Below are 27653 nucleotides of genomic sequence, written 5' to 3' on the forward strand. Positions count from 1 at the left end.
AACCAGCTCTGGTTTTATTGATTTTTTTCTTTTTTGGGTCTCTTATTTATTTCCTCTCTGATCTTTATTCTTTCCTTCCTTCTGCTCACTTTAGGTTTCAGTTGTTCTTTTTCTAATTTTTAGTTGGCAGTTTAGGTTGTTGATTTGAGATTTTTCTTGTTTTTTGAGGAAGGTCTGTATTGCTGTGAACTTTCCTCTTAGAACTGCTTTTGCTACACCCCATAGGTTTTGTATGGTTGTGTTTTCATTGTTGTCTTGAGTTATTTTCTGATTTCCTCCTTGATCTTATTGTTGACCCATTGGCTTTTTTAGTAGCATGTTCTTTAGTCTCCATGTAATCACTTTTTTTCCTCATTTTTCTTTCTGTGGCTGATTTCTAGTTTCATACCATTGTGGTCAGAAAAAATGCTTGAAATAATTTCTATCCTCTTAAATTTGTCCTAGTATGTGGTCTGTCCTAGAGAATGTTGCATGCATGCTTGAAAAGAATGTGTATTCTGGGTTTTTTGGATGTAGTGTCCTGTAGATATTAATTAAGTTCAACTGTTTTATTGTGTGATTTAGGATCTCTGTTGCCTTATTGGTTTTCTGTCTGGAAGATCTGTTCATTGATGTCAGTTAAAGTCTCCTACTGTTAGTGTATTCTCATCAGTTTCCCCCTTTATGTCTGTTAGTATTTGTTTTATGTATTTAGGTGCTCCTACATTGGGTGCATATATGTTAACCAGTGTAATATCCTTTTCTTGTATTGATCCTTTTATGATTATATAGTGTCCTTCTTTATCTTTCTTTATGGCCTTTGTTTTAAAGTCTTTTTTGTCTGATATGAGTATTGCTACCCGTGCTTTCTAGTTGTTTCCATTTACATGAAATATCTTTTCCCATCCCCTCACTTTCTATATATGTCTTTCACCCTTAAGTGGATCTGTGGTAGGAAGCATATTATACATTCTTGTTTTTTTATTATTATTATTATTATTTTTTAATCCAATCTTTGTTCTTTTTTTTCCTTTTTGTGATTGATGGTTTTCTTTTGTATTATGCTTAAGTTCCATTCTTTTTGATTTTTGTGAATCTGTTGTATGTTTTTGATTTGTGGTTACCCTGGTTTTCAAGTATGTTGACCCATAGCTATTTCTACTTTCTTTAGACAGATAGTCATATAAGTTCAAATACATTCTAAAATACCTACTTTTTTTACTCCCCTCCCCCACATTTTATGATTTTGATGTCCTATTTTACATAGTCATGTTTTATTGATTGATTGATTATTGTTCTTTATAGTTATATTTGCTTTTACAAAAGTTTTCTTGCTGTTTTCTAATCTATATACTGGCTTATTTAAGTGATCTTCAGTCCTTTTATATATTTGCCTTTCCTATTATATTTTTCCCTTTCCTGTAGATTCTTGCTTCCTTTCTATTTAGAGAAGATCGTTCAATGTTTCTTTTGAGTTAGGTTTGGTATTGCTATGTTCTTTTAGTTTTTGCTTGTCTGAGAAATTCTTAGTTTCTCCTTCTATTCTAAAGGATTCTTTTAGTTTTTGCTTGTCTGAGAAATTCTTAGTTTCTCCTTCTATTCTACCCTTCCTGGGTAGAGCATCCTAGGTTGCAGGTTTTTCCCTTTCAAGACTTTTACTGTATAATGCCACTCTCTTCTGGCCTGCAAAGTTTCTGCAGAGAAATCAGCTGATAATCTTATGGGCAGTTCCCTTGTACTGACTCTGTTTTCTCTTGCTGCCTTTAGAATCCTCTCTTTAACTTTTGCCATTTTAATTGTTTTGTCTTGTTGTGAGTTTGCTTGGGTTCATCTTGTTTGGGACCCTCTGTACTTCCTGTATCTGGATATCTCTTTCCTTCTTAGGTTTGGGAAGTTTTCAGTCATAAATTCTTCAGATACATTTTCGATCCTCTTTTCTCTCTCTTCTCCATCTGGAACCCCTATTTTATGTATGTTGGCATGCTTTGTATTATCCAGTAGATCTTGTATGTTCCCTTAATTTCTTTTTTTTTTTTTTTTTAACATTTGTCTTCCTGTCTGCTGTTCTGATTGGGTGATTTCTGTTATTCTATCTTCTAGATCACTTATTTGTTCTTCTGCATTATTTAGTCTACTATTCATTGCCTTTAGCTTGGTGTTTGTCTTGGCAATTGAGTTGTCTAATTTTGATTGGTTCCTCTTTATAGTTTCTAGTTCCTTGTTACAGTGACCTGCATTTCTATTGATAATTTTTTCTTAATTCCTTTAGCTTTTTTATTACCTCATTTTCAAACTTGGGGTCTGGTAGACTGGAGTGGTCTTTTTCATTGTTCTTTCAGGGGATTTCTCCAGTTCTTTTAATTAAGAGTAGTTCCTCTGCTTTTTCATTTTACTTAAATTTCTCTGACTCTGAATTTAGGAGAAACAGCCACCTACTGTGGTCTTAAAAGGGTGTTTTTATGTGGGAATGTCCCTGTGTAGGCTGTGTGATTCCAATATTTTTGATACAAGGGCTGTTATTAGTATGGATGTCTGCCACATCTTTCCTCAGAGTGTGCTGGCCATTGTCTCCTTGATAGGGGGTGTATTTTTGGTATTGTGGTGACTAGAGCCTGCACCGGATGTTGGGTGGGGCCTCCTCTTTGCTGTGTGGTTGTCACAGCCTTGTCATGGGCAGGGGCAGCTCCCCAGTTGTTGTAGTAGAATCTCCCAGCTCTGGCTCTAAGCTATGATGTGAGGTAGGTGGGACTGGAGTGCTCCCACTGGGAAAGGAGGTGTTGCATATTCCTTCCCAGGGGCTTTCTGCTGCAGACATGCAGTTCTGTGAGGATTCTGTGATGCCACCTGCCACCTGGTATGCTTGCCCACAAAGTCCACCACTGCTGGACCTTCCCCCACTGTGGGAGCACTGATATTTGACTGGGATGTCAGCCCTACCTCTGGTGTGCGCATGCTCCCAAAGCCCACTGCCACCAGAGGCGTGACCTGCCACGAGCGTGTTGATAGTGGGGCTCCTGTGGTGGACCTGTGCTGCGTCCTGTGCATGCCAACAGTGGCTTCCCCGACCACACTCCAGGCCCCTTGCGCTGTCTCCTTGCAGTCAAACTGTGTCCCCTCCCTGGGTCTAGCCCCTGAAGCCTATGTTTCAGACCAGCCACTGTGCACACCAGCAGGCGCGTGTCTCAGGCTGGGAAGTGGGACAGCGTGGCACCCCTCAGAGCTGGTCCCTCTCTGTGCTGCCCGCCAGCAGGCCAGAACCTACACACTCTTCCTGAGCAAAGTCCAGGCCTCTCCAGCTCCCCCTCTGTCCCGGTGGACCTCCCAGCAGGGAAAGGAGGTTCTTAGGGTCAGAGAACCTTTCCTTCTTTACAGCTCTCTTGGAGCACGGGCACAGGTCCCATTCCAACTTCCCCCTTCCCCCCCCCCCCCCCCACTTTTGTACTACCTGGTTACATAGGGATCTTTCTTGCAGCTTTGGTTATATAAGAGATCTTCTGCCAGCTTTCAGTTAGTATTCTCTGGGAATTCTTCCACATGTAGATGTGTTTTTGATGTGTTTGTGGGAGGAGGTGAGCCCCACATCCTTCTACTCTGCCATCTTGACCTCCCCTCACATTAATAGTTTCTTTAGGACCATAAAAAACTGCATCTCCTCCAAGGTTACATATTCCAGTCTGAGCACTCCTCTCATTTCTCCCCTTTTTTTCCCTCTTTTTATTGCCTCTTTTTTTTTTTTTAAACCCCCTTGTCTCTTGTCACTTTTATCCTATAAAGAAAGAAGGGAGAGCAGGGAGAAGATAAAGAGGAAGAGAAAGATCCTCTTATTATTAGAATTCCTTCTTAACTCCATGCAACTAGATCTTGCTCATTATTTTAATCCCTAGACAGTTACAACAGAAAGACGATATTTTGTCTCTATAGTCTCCATCAATAAATGTTTTAATAGAGAAATATAATATGTTTCCAAGTTAAAGGGCAAAACTTAGGAAGACTTCCCTGGTGGTCCAGTTGTTAAGACTCCATGCTTCCAATGCAGGGGGCGTGGGTTCATTCCCTAATTGGGGAACTAAGATCCCACATGCCACATGGCCCGGCCAAAGGAAAAAAAAATTTAGGGACTTTTGTTCCTTCTCTTTTCTATATGATAGGCAAAAATCCTATGGGACCACGATATTGTTTGTTTCTTATGTCTCAAGGAGCAGGGGTGTGGTGGGGAAAACTTGAAAGGCAAACTGAAGATCAAGAGGGATTTGAGGAGAACAAAGTCTTCTTCAGCTTATATATTTTAAATCATTTATTCTGAATTTAATTATTTTTAGCCTTTTAGAGTTTTCTTTAGCTTCAAAAAGTATTTTCTTTAAAAAAAAGTTATTTTCCATTTCTTTTCCTATGAGAATCTTTTCCCAAAAAAACTCTTATCTATGGTCCCAAGAAACAAATTGAATAAAAATAGAGTTCTCCAAAAGATCAGGGCCAGAGCTCAAGGGTATTACAGAATAGAATTTGGAAGCTACTGACGTAAAGTTGTGAAAGTAAGCAAACGTGGAATTGAAGACAATGGTGGGTTCTCAATGAGAGTTTGATCTGAAATAAACTGAAAGGATTTAGAAAATGTGTATGTGTGTGGGTGTGTGTGTGTCAATAATGAGAGGGGAATTTTGGGAAGTCAGCTTACCTTAACTTTCTCTTGATCTCTTGTTTATCAGATCCAGGTGATCGAGAATGACAGAGCCACCAGAGGAGGACAGGTTTATGCCACCAACACCAGAGGCCAGATCCCTCCTCTGGTCACTACAGATTGTGTGATACAAGACCAAGGTATTTCTTTTCAGTGTTGCTTTTGATTGCGGTCTTAGTATTTCTCACCATTTTTTAAGCACATACACTGACACCCTTCAGTAATACTGTCACTGATGGGCATCCCCTTTATAGATGGTTAACAGGAACCAATTTGCCATTAATCAAGTATGGAGAAGGTACTGTCAGCTGAGTTCTACTGTATTCTCTGCTTGTAGAAATCTAGAGGTTTTCTGGTGAGATACAGTGCAATATATCAGTTTAAGAAAAATTTAAGTTTTAATTTATGGGTTTAAATGTGTTCATGCCCTACCTTTAATTTATTTATTACAGTGGAAACCTGGCAGGATGACATGAACAGAGCAGTAGGGGATTGAATACTTGAGTTAGCAGACCTGGTTCTAGTCCCAATGACATTTTTTTCTGCAGGTCCTTTAACGTTTGGGGTTCTGGTTTCCCACTTTTAAACTGGGATGAGGGACTTCCTAGGGGGCGCAGTGGTAAAGAATCCGCCTGCCAATGCAGGGGACATGGGTTCGAGCCCTGCCCTGGGAAGATTCCACATGCCACGGAGCAACTAAGCCCGTGCACCACAACTATTGAGCCTGTGCTCTAGAGCCCGTGAGCCACAACTGCTGAGCCCGTGTGCTGCAACTATTGAAGCCCACGCGTCTAGGGCCCGTGCTCCACAACAAGAGAAGCCACTACAATGAGGAGCCTGCGCACCACAATGAAGAGTAGCCCCCGCTTGCAGCAACTAGAGAAAGCCCGTGTGCAACAATGAAGACCAATAAATAAATAAAATAAATAAATAAATAAAATTATAAAAAAAAAAGAACCTGGGATGAGGAGAGGCTGAGCTCTGTCTCTACTGACTCTGTCCCATGTCTGCTGTCAGTTTCATGTATCTGTCGAGCTTCCTGCAGGTTTGATCTTTCTGGGAATGTATTATTCCATTGTTTATGGCAAGTAAAACATAGCCTGACGAAATGTGGCATCTCAGATTCTGAAAAAACCATTTTAATGGGTCATTTGCTCAAATCTAGAAATGTTGGATTGGCCAAAAAGTTCATGTGGGTTTTTCTATATGGGCTTATGGAAAAACCCAATGAACTTTTTTGGCCAACCCAGTGTAACATTGGTATACAGGCAGGTGTGTTGTTTCATCTCAGATTTGTCAAGGCAGCCAATTTCCACATGGGGCTCCCCTGTCTTTAGTTCATCCTCTGTGTTGCCTTTGGCACTGTCCTTATAGGGCAGGCAGCACAGTGAGGCAGAGGGAGCTCTGATTGGGAGCCTTAGACACACCTGCATAGGGATCCAGGCTCTCCTCCTTACTGCCCTGAGCTCTGCTTATCCCTCCTCTCTGAACCTCAGTGTCGCCCTCTGTAAGGTGTGAGGACTAAGACCTGCCCTTCAGCGCCAGTGTAAGGATTAGAGGTGACTGTGTATGTGTGTATGTGTGTGAGTGTGTGTGTGTAAGTTTTTATATGTATGTCAGGGGCTTGACTTGTAGAAGGGGTTGATGAAAATCACAGATGATGTTACTATTATAGGTATTAATGTTAAAACACATGTCAAATTACTTCATTTCCTATTCTAAAAGTAATTTGTCCTGACTACTTACAGAATCCATCCAGACTTGCTAAATAAATTCACATTTGTTAAGCACTTAGGACCTGGTCTATAATGGGTTGAGCTATATGAAAATGCTGATTTTTTTTCTATTACTGTTGACCTACAAGAATGGCAGTTTCATCTCAACCTCATAGTAAGGGTTACACTCATATTTTAAATATTTATCTATGTATTTAGTATTTCAGTTTGAGGCGCTTTGCAGACCTAAAGAATATTCCTTAGCATCCTCTCGCCTGTTTCTTCCTCTGCATCTGCCTCAGCCACACCAAACTCATCCCCGTCCCCTCACGTCTCTGATGCTCCCTTTGTGCTGTTTTCCCTGCAGCAGACTGGGGACTGCTTTTTGTTCACCATGGCACCCCTGGAAATTCACCTGGTATCTAGAATATAATGGTTGCCCAACAAATATTTATTGAACAGATGTCCTCGGTGTGTTGATATATAACTCTCACTCTTTTAGTTGGGAAATTCTTAGTTCTTCCAAACTCAGTTTAATTTTCTCTTTGAAATCTTCTCCGATTTCTTTCCCCATAGCGCGTCACAGACACTTCCATGATCGCCCTCGTTCTGTGACATGTTACTGTGGTTTGGGTCTGTCTTTTCTGTGAGACCGTGAGCGACGTAGGGGCAGGATTGTACTTGTTCACTCATTTGTTCGCTTATTCAGCAAGTATTTATTCAGTACCTGTTCCCATTGTGGTTAATATTTTTTAAGTGCTTGCTATGCATTAAGACAGTCTTCTGAACACTTTACGTGGATTAATTAACTTAATCCCCCATGTAACTTAATGAGATAAGTATTAATATCATCCTCATTTTACAGAATGCTCAGGTAACTTACCCAAGACGCGCAGCTGATGGGAAGCAGAGCTAGAATTGGAACCGCAGCATTCTGGTGCCAGAGCCCATGTTCTTAACCACTGATCTCCTGCCTGTTTTCAGGAATAAGAGACACAGTTCTGTTCTTAACTGAGTGCACTACGTGGCAGGGAAAGAGATAACTAAATATTCATATTATAATGTTAATGATAATGTTATACTAGAAGGGTAAAAGGCATATTTCTGTGAGGACTTAACTGTGAGGTAACTAACCCGGCCCGTCCTGCTAGGGTGGGGACAGCTAGGCTGAGTCTTGAGTGAGCACGTGTAAACCGGAACAAAAGTGGAGATGCTGGGAGAGGAAAAGGTTGCCGGGCTGCAGAGATGGGTATGCTACGGTTCGGCCGTGGGAGAGAGGGTACGTGCAAAGGAGCAGCGTGTGCAAGAGTGTTTTGTTTTTGTGTTCTTTTTTTTTAAGTTAATTAATTAACTTATTAATTGGCTGCGTTGGGTGTTCGTTGCTGTGCACGGGCTTTCTCTAGTTGCGGTGAGCAGGGGCTACTCTTCATTGTGGTGCGCGGGCTTCTCATTGCAGTGGCTTCTCTTGCTGCAGAGCGCAGGCTCTAGGTGCTCAGGCTTCAGTAGTTGTGACATGTGGGCTCAATAGTTGTGGCTCATGGGCTCTAGAGCACAGGCTTAGTAGTTGTGGCACGTGGGCTTAGTTGCTCCACGGCACGTGGGATCTTCCCGGACCAGGGATCGAACCCATGTCCCATAAATTGGCAGGCGGATTCTTAACCACTGCACCACCAGGGAAGCCCTGTTTTCATCTTCTTTTTGAACATAGAGATGATTTTTTTTTATTGTGGTTAAGTACACATAAAATTTGCTGTATTAATTTTTACGTGTACAATTCAGTGGCATTAATTATTCAGTGTTGTGCAGCCATCGTGATTATCCACTTCCAGAACGTTTTCATCAGCCTACACTGAAACTCTGTGCCTAATAAGCATTCGCTCCCCACTCCTCCCCTCCACCAGCCCCTGGTATCTCCTGCTTTCTGTCTCTATGAATTTGCCTAGTCTAAAGCCTCACATAAGTGGATTCATAAAATATTTGTCCTTCTGTGTCTGGCTTATGTCACTTAGCATAATATCTTCAGAGTTCGTCCATGTTGTAGCATGTATCAGAATTTCATTCCTTTTTAGGGCTGAGTGATACTCACTTTGATGTATACGCTGCATTTTGTTTATCCATTTATCTTTTGAAAGTCTCATGGGTTGTTCCCATCTTTTGACTACAGTGAATATCCATGGCTGTGCACGTTGGTTTACAGGTATCTGTTTTGAGTTCCCGCTTTCAGTTCTCTTGGGTGTGTACCTAGGAGTGGAACTGCTGGGTCATATGGTACATGCAGGGAAAGAGTATGAGGAAGGAGGGGAGAGAGAAGGAAAGACGAGGAGGTGGCAGGGTACAGATCGTAGCCTGCAGCCCAGCCCTTGGCAAGAAGTCTCTTCTTGCTGCCTGGCATGGAAGGAACCCTGAAGTTGGCCCAGTCACATCCCATTTGCTGTGAAGACCCTTCCTCTGGCTCAGCTTATTTGCTAATACTTGTTAGTAGACTTTTTTAAAATTTATTTATTTTTTAATTGAAGTAGGGACTTCCCTGGCGGTCCAATGGTTAAGACTTCACCTTCCAATACAGAGGGTGCAGGTTTGATCCCTGGTCAGGGAGCTAAGATCCCACATGCCTCTCGGCCAAAAAAACCAAAACATAAATCAGAAGCAGTATTGTGACAAATTCAATAAAGACTTTAAAAATGGTCCACATAAAAAAATAAAACTTTAAAAAACAATAAATTGAAGTATAGTTGATTTACAATATCATGTTAGTTTCAAGTGTACAGCAAAATGATTCAGTTTTATATATACTCTTTTGCAGATTTTGTCTTTATAGATTTTTACAGAATATTGAGCATAGTTCCCTATGCTATATAGTAGGTCCTTGTTGATTATCTGTTCTATATATAGTAGTGTGTATATGTTAATCCCAACCTCCTAATTTATCCCTTTCCCACCCCACTTTCCCCTTTGGTAACTGTAAGTTTCTTTTCTATGTCTATGTGAGTCTCTTTCTGTTTTGGAAATGTTCTTTGTATCTTTTTTTTTTTTTTAGATTCCGCATATAAGCTATATCGTATGATATTTATCTTTCTCTGTCTGGCTTACTTCACTTAGTATGATAATCTCTGGGTCCATCCATTTTGCTGCAAACGACATTATATCATTCTTTTTTATGACTGAGTAGTATTCCATTGTGTAAATATGCTACATCTTCTTTATCCATTCATCTTTCGATGGACATTTAGGTTGCTTCCATGTCTTGGCCATTGTAAATAGTGCTGCAGTGAACATTGGGGTACACGTATCTTTTCAAATTATGGTTTTCTCTGGATATATGCCCAGGAGTGGTATTGCAGGATCATGTGGTAGCTCTATTTTTAGTTCTTTGAGAAACCTCCGTACTGTTCTCTATAGTGGCTGCACCAATTTACATTCCCACCAACAGTGTATGTTCCCCCTACTCCACACCCTCTCAGCATTTATTATTTGTAGACTTTTTGATGATGGCCATTCTGACTAGTGTGAGATGATACCTCATGGTAGTTTTGATTTCCATTTGTGTGATAATTAGTGATGTTGAGCATCTTTTCATATGCCTTTTGCCCATCTATATGTCTTCTTTGGAGAAATCTCTTGTTAGATCTTCCGCCCATTTTTTTTTTTTTTTTTGGCACACGGGCTTAGTTGCTCCGCGGCATGTGGGATCTTCCTGGAAGCTGGGATCGAACCCGCGACCTCTGCATTGGCGGGCGGATTCTTAACCACTGCGCCACCTAGGAAGCCCTTCCGCCCATTTTTTGATTGGGTTGTTTGGTTTTGTTTTGATACTGAACTGCATGAGCTGTTTGTATATTTTGGAGATTAATCCCTTGTGCACATTTATGGCCAAAATCAGGAAGGCAGAACATAAGGACATATTACAATGGGGTTGACGTGATGGTGAGCCTCTCCTGCTGTGCACTGCTCAAGTGTACTGCTGCCATGTCTCCCTTCCTTTTCTTATATCATCAATACTTCCCTTTTTATACAATTATTCCCATCTTTTAAAAAAAAAAAAAACCTTCTATCTTAAAAAAAGAAAAATGTTTTCTTGACCCACTTCCTTTACCGGCTACCCCTCGTTTCTTTGCTCCCCTCCACAACAAAACTTGAAAGGATTCTTGCCAGTTCCTCACCTGCCTTTCTCTCTTAAACCCACCCCCACTCCTCACTCCCCCCTCCCCCCCCATTCCACCAAATTTCTCTCTTCCGGGTCCCCAACACCCTCCCCGTTGATAAATCCAGCGGTCATGTTGATCTGGCGGCAACACCTGGCCCAATGGATGCTGCCTCTTCCTTGATGTACTTTCTTCACTTCACCTCCAGCACACCCAGACTCCCTTGTTTTTTTTCCTTCTCAGTCCTTTAGCTGGTTTCTCCTTTTCCTCTGGCTTCTTTATGTTAGAGGACCCAGGGCTCTGTCCTCAGTCGTCTTCTCTTCTCTGGCCACTATGATTCCCTAGGTGGTTTTAATCTAGCTTTGTGGTTTCAAATACCATCTATATGCTAAGAACTCCCAAATGTGTATCTCCAGCTCAGCTTTCAGCCCAACACCAAGACTCAGGTATCTAATGGTTTACTAAGCATTGCTGTTTGGTTGCTTAGTAGATTTCCCAAATGGACATGTCCAAACCCAGGTTCCTGACCTCCACCCACACACCTGTTTTAAAAAAAAACCCATTCCCTTCTGCAGCCTTTCTCTTTTCAGTTGATGGCAACGTCATGCTTCTGATTCCTCAGGCTAAAAACTTTGGAGTCATCCCTGACCCTATCCTTCTCTCATACCTCATACATTATCACACTTCATACATTAACAAATAAGTCACTGTACCTTCAAAATGTCACCCGAATCTGCTGCTAACAGGCTGGTCCCTGTCACCACCCTATTTCTCACCAGGCTACTGCACAGCCTCCGCACTGATCTTCTTGGTTCTCCTCCCCAGCACAATCCGTCCTCAGAACCGTGGGTAGGGTCAACCTAAGTCAGATAACACCTTTCTGCTCAGACGTTGGCCGTGTCTCCCCCTTTCACTGAGAGTACAAGCCGGAGGGTTTAAAAGTGGTCTAAGCATCTAGCTGATCTGCCTCTGACTTCTGTGAACTCCCCACCAGCTGCTGTGCCCACGTGCCCCGTTGTCAGCTCCTGATCCTCCTCCACCAGGCAAGGTATGCCCTGCCCCGCGGATAGCTGCTGGGGAGATCCCTTGCCACCTGCAAGTCTTTGCTCAAATGTGGCTCATGAATAAGACCAACTCTGGGACTATTTAAAGTTGCAGTCTGCCCCCCACTATGACACACCTTAACCAGAGGGCTTCTCTTCATAGCCTTTATCATCTTCGAAGGCCCTGTATACTCTACTCACTTCCTGGGTTTAATACTTATTGTCTGTGTCCTCTGCAAGAACAAAAGCTCTACAAGCAAGCACCTAGCATAGTGTCTAAAACTTGGTAGACACTCAGTAAATGTTCTTTTGCCAAAATATATTATTTAATTTCAAAATTTATTTTAGATAAAATTTTCTAGTGATTTAGAAATATTCTTCATGCCATGGATAGAGTTTTAATACTCATGCACGCCTTGAAAAAAATATTTGGTCAGGAAACCTGATGTATTTTTTAAATAGATTGGGGAGGGGGTGTTTAAAAAATAATATTTCTGTTATTTAGAATTTTCATTTCTAAATTGAATTTCAAGTTTAGAAAAAACCCATAGTTTAAAAAAAAAAAACACATAGTCAAATGGAATCATGTTTGACAAAGTATAACTTGCTGATGTGAGATGGTATACAAGTACCTACTTTTCCCTAGTAGATGTATCAATAGAAAAGGATGAAGAGGAAATTTTATTCTGTTTTGCATCTTTGCTTTACTTCTCTCATTGAATCTCATTGAAACACCTCTCAAGTCTATGAGTAGCTATGTTAACATCCTGCTTATGGAAAATAATAACAATTTTAAAATCTCATATTTTTGCAATAGAATGCAGAGTGATTTATTTTACAAGAAACTATAGTGTGCTTAGACTACAGATTGTAAAAGTATATAATACTACCTTTCTTGTAGAAATCATGAAGAAATTTTACAAAAAAGGCAATGCATTATCTAGAAGTACCTTTATAGATATTTAAATATCGTAGGGCAGGTTTTTTTTTCTAAGCAGATTTGAAGTATGCATCCTTGAATGTTTCAGGCAATGCGAGTCCTCGATACATCCGTTGTACAACATACTGTTTCCCGTGCACATCCGATATGGCCAAGCAAGCTCAGATTCCATTAGCTGCCATCATCAAACCCTTTGCCATGGTTCCCTCAAACGAGGTAAGTGATAAAGAAAAACAGCCGTTCGGTAATTTACCAATTCCAAAATTCTGCTTTCATCATTATTTTTCCTGTGTGTTATTCTGTATTGTAAACAGAAAACCGGAGTATATATAATGTGAAAAACTTGTAGTCATTCAATTCATTAAGAAAACAAAAATCCAACCAACTATGTTTTTTGGCATCCTGTATTCCAAACACTGATGAGCTGGGTCACTTTTTGGCCTATTGTAACCATGCACATATACAGGAAATATGGACTGTCACGCAGTGACAAATACCCAAACCTCTTGTGAGGACCTTATGCCCTAGTTCAGGGCCCCAATATCTAGGATCTCTGGTAAAGGAAGATAATAGAGCCTAAGGTCCTTGGTGTTACTACCTCTGCTTTAATAATCACTGGGCCAAGATGCTCATAAACTCCTGTTTAAAGTCAGCATGATTAGAAAGCATGAGCTAGATAAATCTATATCTTTCAGCTAGGAAAGATGTACCCAGCTTATAGTTAATGGGAAAAAAGACAAGAAGTGGAGTATATTTAAGATTTCTGATATCAGGATGCTGTTAGTGGATATTGTGGTCAGGACATCTACTCTCTACAGCTGCCATTCCTCCTTTTGATGCCCCTGAGGGGTGGATACCCACATGCACACAGAGACAGACACAAGGTACTATAGCAGAGCTGGTCAGATAGGAGGTGAAGAAAAGCCTTACTTCTGGCTGGAGCTTTGACTGTAACCCTCTTGCGGTGGTCCAGTAAGTTAGGCTGAACCCTGGATTCCTTTTGCTCACTAAAAGCTGAAGCTGATTCTCTTCCCAGTTTAAACCTGAGCTTGGCTCAAATGATCCTTTGAGTTTGCTGATCTAACATGCACCTAGTAGCACCTGAGCAAGAGGTAGAGCATTTCTAAGAGAGAACAGATTTGCACCCTTTCTTGGGCTGGCCATGCCAGCTGGGATGGGGGTAAAGTGGCATGGGGAAGGGGAGGGGGCCTGCTTTATGTCCCCTCAAGGAAGGAAGAAAGAAGAGAGAGACAGTGTCCACGTGGACAGTGGCTTTCACCCCATTTGAGATGTCCACTTACTTTTTTCATGAGTATAGCAGAATGCTGCCATCTCTTCTTTTTGAGGATACAGCGAACTGGGTTAGAGTTGGGTGTAGAAGAGGCACTGGGCTGTTCCTAGAATCCAGCCTTACATGCAGTATGGTCTCATAGTTGTAAATCAAGTACATTCAGTAATTACTTTAGTTATGTTAGGCATGGTATCTTCTGTGATGGCCTCAGAAATTTAACATAATGCTCATAAACTTCTCTTTACAATCTCTATATTTATTTATTTTATTTTATTTTATTTTTTTATATCTAATTCATGACTAAGTTTGGAAAATTTATATCACAAAGTTTTATATTGTGATATCTAATTCATGACTAAGTTAGGTCTCTCATTTGTGTCTGTCTGGATATGTGTATGTCTCAGTGTGTCTTTGTCTTTGGATATGTTTACTGAGGTTAATTTGTAAATGAGCTTTATTTTATTGAGTTAAGGAAAAATAGGTGCTTACAAATTGTACAATTGTAAGTACAAGAAAAATTAAGCTAAATAAATTTCAGGTTTATATGAACTGGGAAATATTCAGTATCAAATGAATACCTGGTTTTAATATTTGTTCTTTGATCTAATTGTGGCTCCAAAAATGATGCAAAGCCCACCAATTCTTTTACTACTCCCGAAACCTTCCCTATTTATCTTAAGAGGCTTTTAAGTATTAAAAAAACAGGAAACAAAGTCATCTTAGTAGGAACTTGCTTGTACCTTTGAGATGTAAATGTCTTATCTGATCATCTTTGCTATCTTTTTTTTTTAAGAACTTTTATTGAGATACAGTTAACAGACAATATATAGCATATGTTTAGAGTGTACAATTTGGTATCCCAATCTCCCAATTCATCCCCTCCCAACCCTCCCTGCTTTCCCACTTGGTGTCCATGTGTTTGTTCTCTACATCTGTGTTTCTATTTTGTCCTTTCTTGTCTCTTGTAACATTTTTTATTTTAAAGTCTATTTTATCTGATATGAGTATTGCTACTCCAGCTTTCTTTTGATTTTCACTTGCATGGAATATCATTTTCCATCCCCTCACTTTCCGTCTGTATGTGTCCCTAGGTCTGAAGTGGGTCCCTTGTAGACAGCATATATATGGGTCTTGTTTTTGTATCCATTCAGCCAGTCTGTGTCTTTTGGTTGGTGCATTTAGTCCATTTACATTCAAGGTGATTATTGATATGTATGTTCCTATTACCATTTTCTTAATTGTTTTGTTTTTGTTTCTGTAGGTCCTTTTCTTCTCTTATGTTTCCTGCTTAGAGAAGTTCCTTTAGCATTTGTTGTAGGGCTGGTTTGGTGGTGCTGAATTCTCTTAGCTGTTACTTGTCTGTAAAGCTTTTGATTTCTCCCTCGAATCTGAATGAGATCATTGCTGGGTAGAGTATTCTTGGTTGTAGGTTCTTCCCTTTCATCACTTGAAATATGTCGTGCCACTCCCTTCTGGCTTGCAGAGTTTCTGCTGAGAAATCAGCTGTTCCCCTTATGGGAATTCCCTTGTATGTTATTTGTCATTTTTCCCTTGTTGCTTTTAATAACTTTTCTCTGTCTTTAATTTTTGTCATTTTGGCTACTACATGTCTTGGCATGTTTCTCCTTGGGTTTATCCTGCCTGGGACTCTCTGCGCTTCCTGCACTTGGGTAGCTATTTCCTTTCCCATGTTAGGGAAGTTTTCAAGTATAATCTCTTCCAATATTTTCTCAGGTCCTTTCTCTCTCTTTTCTCCTTCTGGGACCCCTATGATGCGAATGCTGGTGCGTTTAACATTGTCCCAGAGGTCTCTTAGGCTGTCTTCAGTTCTTTTCATTCTTTTTTCTTTATTCTTTTCCTCATCAGTGATGATCACCATTCTGTCTTCCAGGTCACTTATTGGTCCTTCTGCCTCAGTTAATCTGCTATTGGTTCCTTCTAGTGTAGTGTTCATTTCATTTATTGTGTTGCATATCTCTGTTTGTTTGCTCTTTAATTCCTCTAGGTCTTTGGTAAACTTTTTGATCTTTACATCCAGTCTTTTTTTCAAAGTCCTGGATCATCTTCACCATCATTATTCTGAATTCTTTTTCTGTAAGGGTGCCTATCTCCTCTTCATTTACTTGTTTTTCTGTGTTTTTATCCTGTCCCTTCATCTGGTACAAAGTCCTCTGCTTTTTCATCTTCTCTATCTTTCTGTGGCTGTGGTTTTCAGTTTCACAAGATGAAATACTGTTGATACTGCTTGATACTGCTGTCTGCCCTCTTGTTACAATCTCTGTATTTAATAAAGTAGACCAATGGCAATGACAAAGAAATCCGTGCTTAATATGTTTCGAACAATAACTCGCTTTTTTAACCAGGTATTTTTCAACCTTTTACTGTGAAAATGTTTAAGCATACAGAAAAGTTAAAAGAATTTTGCAGCAAACACCTACACCTGCCACCTAGATTCTACCATTAACATTTAACTATACTTGTTTTATCACACATTGATCCATCTGTCCATCAATCCATCTTTTTTATGTATTTCAAAGTAAATTGCAGTTATTAGTGTACTCCCCCCTAAATACTCCAGCATGCATATCATTAGCAAGGGTTTAATATTTGGTTACAGGTTATTTTTCCTTTTAGGGACAAAATTAATTTACAATAAAATGCATGTATCTTAATTAAACATTTTACTGAATTTTGACAGATGCGTACACCTGTGTCCTCCAAACCCCTGTCAAGATATGGCAAATGATTGTCACCCTAGAAAGTTGTCTCATGCCACTTCCTTAGTCAGCCCCCAGCCCTTCTCATCACCTCCCTTCTCCGACAACCATTGTTCTGATTTTTTTCCCACCATAGATTTGTTTTGCCTGTTCTAGTTCTTCATGTAAATAGATTTATAGAGTACACATTCTTTTGTGAAAGTTTCTCTCACCCAGCATCATGTTTTAGAGAGCTGTCATGTTGTTCCCTGTATCAGTGGTTTGTTCCTTTTTTATTGCTGAATAGTATTTCATTGTGTGGATATTACCAGTTTATCTGCTCTTTTGCTGGTGGACATCTGGGCTATTTCTGCATTTTGGCTTTTGTGAATAAAGCAGCTTCTATAAATATTCTAGTATAGGCCTTTCTGTGGATATGTTTTCATTTCTCTTGGATTAATACCTGAGTAGTTTGCTGGCTAATGGGGTACATGTTTATTTAGTTTTATAAGAAACTGCCAGACCATTTTCCAAAGTGGCTGTACGATTTTACAGTCCTTTCAACATGGTATCAGAGTTGCAGTTGCTCTACATCCTCTCCAACCTTTGGTACTGTCTTTTTAATTTTAGCAGTTCTGATGGCTGTGTAGTAATACCTGTGAGAGGTTTTTTTAAAATTTTTAATCTTGATCTTTTGAACAAAATTTAAGGTACTGGTAAAAAATATCACACCCATGTACATACCACCATCATTAACAAATGTTAATATTTTGTTGTATTTGCTTAAGATCACTTCATAGCCACATCGAAGTCTCCTCTAGTCAGGCCATTCTTCTCTTCCCTCCCACTCCAGACACAAATGCTAATGAATTTGATATGTATCCTTCCCACATCTAGATTTTATATATTGACTTCATATGTGTGTATCCATAACAACGTAGTATTTTTTGCTTTTTCATGAATCAGTTATTTTAAATAAGTAAAATATAAACATTCAAAAGATGGAAAGGGTATACAATGAAAAAGGTCCCTTCCTACGCTTCCACTACCCCCGCCACCCTTACAATTTTTAGCCCTTCTTTGTGATTCCTTCTAGAAATAAATTTGCATATACCAGCATATCAATATTCATCCTTAAGAAATAAATATATTAACGATAGCACAGTATATATACTGTTTGGCACTTTCCTTTTTTCAGCTAATGTGTCTGGCACTTCATTCATGTTGCTGCCTACGTGTTGCTACCTACAGAGCAGTGTCATCCTTTGTAACAGTTGTGTAGCCTAATATATTCGACAAACACTTTTAAATGTAGGTGTCAATTCTAAGTTGCATACAGATTTCAGAAACGTGAAAATTTAAAAACATGAATCCTAAAACTGAAGGAAATAAACGTGCTTGGAAGAATGTCTTCTCCTAGGGGCATGGGATTGTTACAGACGTGCGTGCTGTCTCACTCATTCCCATACTGTCTGAATCTTTCTACAGTGATCTGTTATTTTCAAAATCAGGAGAAGATGACAGTTCCACCCCGAAGGAAATCTAGGCAACAAGTTTATTGTATATCAATATGGGATGTATGCTCGGGACAGGGTTAGCTTGAATGTACCTTGTTCATGGCAATGAGTTCGCAGTTTTCAGCTACTTACTAGAAAAAACCTCTCCTCCCATCCCCCTCCCCACGAGACAGCTGACCTGCGTCATGCATACAAGAAACAGAACAAAATTCAACGGTTCTTCAGACCCCAAACCAGAATGTGTAACCAGCTTCTTATCATCACCGTTTCGTATTAACAGTGAAATTATTCAGTAACGTGTTCCTGAAAATGAAACCTTTTATTTAGTTTTTTGGTTGAAAACATGAGTCCGAGCCTCCCCCTAAATGTATATACACATTTCGTACACACGCTGAATGTGTGTGCTTTCTATTTTCTGAAGTTGTTTGGTCTAACCAAATAGTACCTTCTCACCAGCATCAGGTTTTCCCTTAGTGAACCTTATGCTGCATTTTAGTTTCTGTGCTTTCCAAGGTAAGAAGCAGGTGAGTTTAGAGTGATGGCTTATTTTTTGGAATCTGACTTTGGGTGAAGCTCTGTGTGAGAAAGTAACACACTCTAGTCTTTTCATGTTGCTATACACTCTGCATGCTGACCAGGTAAATGTATTTTCTCTGTTCAGGCTCTCTCTACAGAAGCCTTTCCTTTATTTCTTAGAACTTCAAGAACAGGATTACTCAAATGTATGTTTAGGTATTATGTATATGAATATATATATTTATACATAATTAATTTATAGATACTATATATATAATTGAGGTATAATTGATAAATAAAATTGCATGCTATTTAATAGATATACTGTATTTAAGAAGGATTACTATTTTTTTATAAATTTAATTTATTGGCTGTGTTGGATCTGTTGCTGTACGCGGGCTTTCTCTGTTTGGGGAGAGCGGGGTATGCTCTTCATTGAGGTGCACAGGCTTCTCATTGCAGTGGCTTCTCTTGTGGAGTATGGGCTCTAGGTGTGCGGGCTTCAGTAGTTGTGGCCTGTGCTCAATAGTAGTGGCACACGGGCTCTAGAGCGCAGGCTAAGTAGTTGTGGCACAGGGGCTTCATTGCTCCGCGGCATGTGGGATCTTCCCAGACCAGGGATTGAACCTGTGTCCCCTGCACTGGCAGGTGGATTCTTATCCACTGCGCCACCAGGGAAGTCCAGGATTACTATTTCTTATATAGCAGTGTCGTCTGGGTTGAATGAAGACATTCTCTATTTTAAAAAATACTTTACTTTTTTTGTTAAATAGACTTAAAGATGAAAAAAAACATAAAAGGGATGCTAAAACACCAGGAGGAAGTTCCTAAAGGTTGTTCCCTGAAAAAAGTTATCCTCCTCTTTGGGTGTTTAACTGGACCTGAACGTGGAGTGCCACTAGCATTAGGGAACCGTCACTGCTCCACTCCACCACCGGCTGGATGAGAGTCTAGGTCACCAAGGATGTGGGCCTTCTTGGCAGCCTCTCCTCTTGTAGTTTCCATGACACCCTCCTGATGTATTTTTTCCTGCCTCACAGGCAGGAAACATTTTAGTTCCCTTTGTTGTCTTCCTGACTTCTAGTATTGGGGTTCATTAAGGCTTGGGCTTGGGGGTCTCCTCTTTTTTATCTTAGACTCCCTATTCCCCCAAAGGCTAAGTATCGTCTGTAACAGCTACTAGAGTAGCTAGAGATAATAATTACAGTCAGGACTTAAAGAGCACTCCGTGAGCACAGCTATAAGGTTTTAAATGTATGTTCATTTATTTCATCCTCACATCAACCTATTTATTGTTCCATTTTAGATGTGAGGCATGGAGTTAGATAACTCCTTAAAGCCAATGGCTACTAAGTAACAGAGCTAGGATTCCAAGCCAGGCTTGCTCCCTTATCCATTCACCCCTACGTCTGCAGCCCTGCATTCACATGTCCAAATGCCTTTCTGAAATCTCTCCTTGGATATCTCATAGAACCCTCAAACTTAACATGTTCAAAAGTGAATTTCTTATCTCTATACCCTAAACCTTTTCATTCTTCCACATATCCATAAATGGTACTATCATTTATTTAATTGTTCAAGCCGGAAGCCCAAAGCTAAACAACTAGAGCTAATAATAGAATATAAGGGACATGCTGATTTTTGATATTTATACCCTATAATCAAGAAGGTAAATTTTAAAGTGTGTTTCTTGAAGGTAAATGAATACATGAATACTTTATTTTCCTCTCGAATAAACGGCTTGCTTATTTTTAGGTGTAGTAAAACTTTAGGGTTTTATTCCTTATCTGACTAATATTGCCATCATTACTGCAATTAAAAAAAAGATATCCTTCAAGATATCCTGATTTGGCATTGATCAAAAGGATTTATTTAGTACAGTTTTTTTTTTTTAAAGTCAGTTTTATTGTTTGACAGAACCTTTAAAGCATGTCATTGTGTTAGCAACGGGCTGTAAAAATAAACCTAACCCAGGCAGTTATGATCCGAGAATGTTCCCTGCGAGCATGTGCTTTGGTGATGTATGCTATTTCCAAGGGCAGATCTGTGTCATCTTTGTTTAATATTTCATACTCCTTACCATAAGTTTTAACTTTTTTTGGTATGTGTTCTATGTGAAACCCATTGCCATATTTAATATAATTAACTGTGAGGTATTTATTCAGCAAAAGTAATTGGTTATCTTGTAAGCTCTTTTTGCTTAGTAACCTGTGATTTTGTTTTCGATGCTGTATTTTAAGAACTAAGATAGAAATGATATAGATTTCTGGCACAAAGGATTGAAGATTGTACTTAATTTTGCATTTTCTTTAAAATAGGAAATCTTTCTATTTTGGACAAGTGTGTACATCATCTAATTATACATGAAATTAAGTAATTTCACCTATAAACCAGATGGCAGAAGCTTTTACTCCATCTGTGAATAGATTCAGGAATATCTGTGTATTTTTTAAGATTATAAATGGATATATTAGTCAAAGTAATTTCCTTTCTTATTGAATTAGTTTAATCGGATACATTTTTATCCAAGACTTTAAACTTCCCTTGATTTATAATCCCCTACTTACTTTATAGGAACTGAGTTGGACTTTAGGGACATGGGGAAAAACAAGACCAGTTATTCTTGTCTAGAACGTATAGAAAATCTGCTGGGACAGAGCTGATTTTTGTACACTGTGAAAAAAGCTCTGATGGGAATAATCTCATTCTTTGGACTTTAGGTTCAGGGAAATTTTACCATAGTTATGACTTAGTGAATAAAGAAGCTTGTACTGTTATTAAATACTGTTTAAATTATTTTTTCTTCATGACTGTTCATGTTCTGATAGATTTGGTAAGTATGAAGAAGATGTCCATTGGAAAGAAAAAGGGATGGATGTCAGTGAACTGACAAATGGGGTTAACAAAAAAGGAAAAGACTGTCAGAGAGTAAACACCAACACATTACATCCACATCCATCACCTGCAGAAGGCATTGCTTGGTCATGCACTTGACTTAGCCAGTCTTGCTGGCAAGAGCTGTCAGAGTTTCCACTGCTGTTTAATGCATCAAAGGAAAAAAATTCTGCCTCACTGTAGTATTTTGTCTGTGTGTCAGCTTTTTAAATGAAGATAGTAGCTTGTGAAGTGGGTGCTATCTGAGTTTTATAGATGTAGAAGTTCTACAGGTTCTGGGGCAATGAAAGTCATACAGCTAGTAGTAACGCTGCTGGAACTTAAGGTTCCAAATTCCAAGTTCTTCAGCAACATCTGTCTTGTTGAGGCTTTATTCAGTTAAACACATAAAATAGCATTCCCTTTGCTGGCAATAATTTTAGCAATGGGCCTCCTGTTTCTGCAAACTTGTGAGTTATCTTGACATGTCCATCTTAGATCTCTCTCTTTTTTAAAATTCTCCCATATTCTTTTTTTTTTAAATTACTTTTTAAAAATTAATTTGGTTGTGCCCGGTCTTAGTTGCAGCAGGCGGGCTTCTTAGTTGTGGCCAGTAGGCTCCTTAGTTGTGGCTCGTGGGCTCCTTAGTTGTGGAATGCGAACTCTTAGTTGGGACATGCATGTGGGATCTAGTTCCCTGACCAGGGGTTGAACTGAACCCAGGCCCCCTGCATTGGTAGCTCAGAGTCCTACTCAACTGCGTCACCTGGGAAGTCTCTAGACCTCCATTCTTGAAGTCTTTTGACTTCAAGCTACTGCTTAGTACTCCTTGAAGGCAAAGACCATCCAGAATCTGGCAGTGGGCTGGGGATACTGTAGAGGTCCTAGCTGAGTAATGTACTCTCCTGAGGGTTGGATAGATATTTTAAAAACATAGACAAATCAAACTACAGAACAGTGGTTGATTTCTAGGTATTTTAGGCTTCTAACAAACTCTGTGGATAAAGAAAAAATAATCATTTGAGACATCATAGATGTTTTCTATCGCATTAATGAGAGAGGTTATATTTCATTGTAGAGCAGAACAGCTAAACAAGTAGGAAGAATTGTTGATCACATAAAGATATTTCAGAAACCAATAAAAATTGACTACTTTCTCCAAAGCACAATAGATGTTATTGTGTGTCTAACCAGTAGGTAGAATGCTGGGTCAGGAGCCAGGAAATGACTGTAGGTCTCCACTGTGCCCTGTATTGGGACCTTGGGCCTCCATTCCCAAGAGGGAGAAGTCTGGCTCTGATGTTCTATAGATCTGGAAGGCTGCTAGTGTCTCCCTTACTTTTCCACTGTTTATTGGTCTTTCAACGTGGATTATCATGTCTTTGTCACACATCCTATGTGTTATTAGAAATTCATGTGAATATATTGTACAACCCAACCCAAAGGGGTTTCATTTATATTACGCTTTTAGAATAGGAAATCTGTAGTATATTATTCATTTAAAAAGCACATGAAGATTGTGAGACTATGCATTTTTACATAGAGCCCCGATTTAGACAGCTTTACTGATAAACATGCTCTGAAATGAAACTGATTACTTCCTAATATTGTGTCCTTTGAAGAACTTAAAGAAGACTTATATCTTAAATTATTTTAAAATGCAAGCTTCAAAAACCTGAATCTGTTTTTTAACTATGTCCATTATAATCTTGAATTGTTTGCTTTAATGCAGTATTTTAAAAGTATTAATATAAAAACTTGGAAAAATAAAATGTATGTACTCATGTAGAAATAGAACTATGAATATAACACTTAAAATACTTAATGCATAAAGTTTCTTTAGAAACTGAATCTTATCCCTTAAGGATTTTGGCCACTGTTTGTGTAGTGCTGTGAAAAAATACTATGAAAAAAGTGTGGCAGCTGAAGAACAGAATGTTATCCCTTTTTAGAATGGTGTTATAGCAGGGAGAGTCACATTTGTCAGGGCAAAGGTTGTTAGCATTGTATTTTAAGTTACAGTTTAGAAGTTTAAATACACCAAGCTTATTTTTTTCAATCACAAAATTATTCATGTGACTCTTTGTTTTTTATTAAATTGAGAGTAGCGTCAGGAGAAACAAGAATGAAAAAGAAAACATTCTTCCTTGGTTTAACTTTCAGTGAATCCAAGTGTGGGTTTTGTGACCTTCAGTGCCTGCCAGTGGAGTGTACAGCATCTGTAACATAGGCGCCGAGAGGACCAGGCTCCCTGGGTGTAGAATGCTGGGTGTCCGTGAAGAGCCACCACAGGAGAGGAAGAGCCTCCCGCGATCACTTTTAGAGCCTCTCCCTATCATGTTCATCAATTCTGAGACCCACATTTTCTCACATTTTAACGTTTCTGAAAGAGAAATATATCTTACTAACAGTGACTTAGCATTATGACATGTTTAGTTGGAAACTGATGGGATTTTAGAATCAGTGAAATACACTCTTTATATCCTGCTTCACGATCCCTAACTTCAGTCACATTTTGTGGATCGTTAGACAGGGATTTAAAATGTATGCAGCTGATGTGTCTCCTCAGTGCTCAAGTGTAAGAAAGTCAAAATTTTAAAGATTTTTATTTGAAAGTTTCCCAAGCAACAAGTTCTCACTGAATAAAAGGCTAAAAAATTTGAGTCCTATCTTTAAGGTTGGAAGGAAGAGAAAGCCTTACGCACACCTGTGATTTGGAATTGTTTCATGGAATGTTTGAAAATGGCATCCAAGTTTGTCTGATGCACAAGTGATTTGGGGAGCCGATTCTTTGTCAGGAGGTGAACATCCTTGTGGGTAAGGTAGTACGGGCAGGGATTTGAGCATCATTTCAAATTGGGTGCACAGATGGCCTATCCAGTTCTAGCAGTGTGACCTTGAAAATATTTACTTAACTTTTTGGAACCTCATTTCTCTCATAAAATTATAACACCACTTAACTCTTAGTTGTTTAACAATAAAATAAGCTGTTATGAGAAAGGATATCTTTATCATTAGTTATGATTAGTTGCTGTACAATATAAATTCCTCTTTGGAAAATTTAATCTAACAATCGTTGATTTGGGTGTCTGCTATGTGCAAGGAAGAGAAGTATGAAAACTACAGTAAGTTAAATGTACCTGAAGTGTATACATCTAAGATCATACCCCTTCAGTGATTCTAGCTGCATATCTTACATAAGATAGAAGAGGAAACTGATGTGGAGGCCATAATTTATATTCATATAAAAGGGAAAGAGTTAGCTAAATCATTTACATTTAAAAAAAGAAATGTTGCAGGGTCTCTGTCATTTGATATTATATCACTGTTTTCTGTTTTTACTATTCAAATGATAAACACCCCCCATTGCATAAACATTTCTATAGTTGTGTTTTCATATGGTACTTCCTGGGCATTTGCTGGAATAATTTTCTCTAGATCTCCCACACACCATCATGTCCTTTTAGCCTAGTTAATGACTGGTCACCTTTTAGTTTCAGTTCAAGGTCACCTCCTCAGGAGAGCTTTCCAGGATACCCCACATTATACTCCCTGGAGCTCTCCTAATACTATGTATCACAGTTCTTAATTTTGTATTTGTATATTTGATTCCTTTCTCCCACTAGATTCCATGGAGGTAGAGACTACCTATAGTTTTTCCTCACTATTTTATTCCCAAGACCTGAAACAGTTGCTGGAAAACTTTTGTGCTAAATAAATATTTAATATGCTAGTTTCATTACACGATATCATTTGTATAATGGAAGTAAAGTAGACTTTGAGGCCAAGTAATTTGATAAGATTTTCACATAGACATCTGTGTTCAAACACTTATTGAGCACCTACTTTATGTAGAAATGCTGCATTTGATACTGAACAAGTTCCAAGGTGGTTTAAAAAAGGATCTGACAATCCAGGAGCCGAGCTGTGCTGACTAGGATAACAGTTGCTTAAAGAATTTCCTGGACAGTAAAATTCTTCATGTGTTTAGCTTAGATTTCACTCTCCCCTCCAGTATTTGTTTCTTTCCATATCATCTCACTATAAAGTGAAAATGTACTCTGTGTGTGTGTGTGTGTGTGTGTGTGTGTGTATTAGAGAGAGGGGGAGGATAAATAGACATACATGTTAAAAAAAAAAAAGGATTAAAAATTTTAAAATGTTATTCATTGTTTGGGACAGTAAGAGCATCTTTGACTTTCTTGAGCAATATGTCTGCAAAATACAAGTAAAACAGAAGAGCCATAACGATAAACTCTAGTGTGTATGTAGGTATCACGGAACTCATCCACTACACAGTTCACTCTTCTTAATCCAGAACTGTACTACTGACGTAAATTGACGTATATCATAGTCTTTAACACAGGGATGAGATTTGAGTATCTTTTTGTTTACTGCATTCCATACTCTCTTCTCCTCCACAGTTTAAAAAGTTTTGAAAAATTATTTTATCTAAATACATCAACCATACAATTTTGTCTACATTTCTCCATTTCCTCTAGAAAAAGGATAGAAAATTTATTAGCTCATATGTATCAATTTTTATTATTTATGTGATAAATTATAAAGTCATCTTTCCTCTCCTTCCAGCTCATTATTGATATATAATAAATGCATGAATGTATTTCTCCAGATGATTTCAAATTGGTCTCACACATTTTTTAAATTAAAAATTTCTTTTCAACTTTTTTAAAAGCCCTATTTTCAAGTCTTACCTCCAAATGGCTTTTGTCTGTTTGCCCAGATCAAATTAACTCACAAAAGATGATTTGCTGCATCACCTGAAAGTGGCCTGGCCAATGCATGGGGCTGCCCACCAGGGATGGTGCATTGACAGCACATTGGAGTCCTGTACTTCCCACTCTAAAAGCCATTCATATAAAAAGCTTGGATATGCTTGGATAAAGGTGCAGCTTCTGTAGGTGTCAACTCTGAAAAGGGAAATAGTAATTTGACTTTTCTGATATCCTTATTTACAAAACCAATTTTACAATTGTATACTTACATATGGATTTTTAGGAATTTTTCATTTGTTTTGTACAACAATCTGGGAAGTAATACATTGTTTTGTGATATGATGAGCAGTGTCCATTTTTATGAAGGATTTACTTACTGTATTTCAACAAGAATTTTTTTTCTTTTTTTAGTGAAGTATAGTTGATTTACAGTGTTGTGTTAGTTTGAGGTGTACAACAGAGTGATTCAGTTATATATACATATATATATATTTTTTCAAATTATTTTCCCTTATAGGTTATTACAAAATATTGAGTATAGTTCCCTGTGCTAAAGAGTAGATCCTTATTGGTTATCTGTTTTATATATAGTAGTGTATATGTTAGTCCCAAACTCCTAATTTACCCTCCCCCACCTCTTTTCCCCATTGGTAGATGTTTCTTTTCCCTGTCTGTGGCTCCATTTCTGTTTTGTATATAAGTTCATTGTGTCATTTTTTCCCCTAGATTTCACATATAAGTGATATCATAGTTGTCTTTGGCTGGCTGGCTTCATTTAGTATGACAATCCCTAGGTCCATCTGTGTTGCTGCAAATGGCATTATTTCATTCTTTTTTATGGCTGAGTAATATTCTATTGTATAAACATACCACATGTTTATCCATTCATCTGTTGATGGACATTTAGGTTGCTTCCATGTCTTGGCTATTATAAATAGTGCTGCAATGAACATTGAGGTGGAAACATTTTTTCAGATTAGAGTTTCGTCCAGATATATGCCCAGGAATGGGACTGCAGGATCATATGGTAGCACTATTTTTAGTTTTTTAAGGAACCTCCATACTGTTCTCCATAGTGGCTGCACCAATTTACATTCCCATCAACCATGTAGGAGGGTTCCCTTTTCTCCACACCCTCTCCAGCATTTATTATTTGCAGACTTTTTGATAATGGGCATTCTAACTGGTGTGAGGTGATATCCCACTATAGTTTTAATTTGCATTTCTCTAATAATTACGATGTTGAGCATCTTTTCATGTGCCTTTGGCCATGTGTATGTCTTCTGTGGAGAAATCTCTGTTTAGATCTTCTGCCCGTTTTTGATTGGGTTGTTTGTTTTTTTGCTATTGAGCTGTATGAGCTGTTTATATATTTTGGAGATTAATCCCTTGTCAGTCACATCATTTGCAAATATTTTCTACCAGTCTGTATGTTGTCTTTTTGTTTTCTTTACGGCTTCCTTTGCTGTGCAAAAGCTTTTAAGTTTAATTAGGTACCATTTGTTTATTTTTGTTTTTATTTTCAT

The 27653-nt window shown here is 38.7% G+C and overlaps 1 protein-coding gene across 3 annotated transcripts in view; it reads left to right on the forward strand.

Moving 5' to 3' along the window:
* Window positions 1-27653, forward strand: part of SEC24D (SEC24 homolog D, COPII coat complex component) — a 113287-nt gene that overhangs the window by 31377 nt on the left and 54257 nt on the right. For all 3 annotated transcript variants that reach the window (XM_057705665.1, XM_057705668.1, XM_057705667.1), the window contains exons 7-8: window positions 4686-4797; window positions 12586-12713. In XM_057705665.1, coding sequence (XP_057561648.1) covers window positions 4686-4797; window positions 12586-12713 — 240 coding nt within the window. The remainder of the gene's footprint in view (window positions 1-4685; window positions 4798-12585; window positions 12714-27653) is intronic.

Source organism: Hippopotamus amphibius, chromosome 13 (genome assembly GCF_030028045.1).
Source record: "Hippopotamus amphibius kiboko isolate mHipAmp2 chromosome 13, mHipAmp2.hap2, whole genome shotgun sequence".
Lineage (NCBI taxonomy): Eukaryota > Metazoa > Chordata > Mammalia > Artiodactyla > Hippopotamidae > Hippopotamus > Hippopotamus amphibius.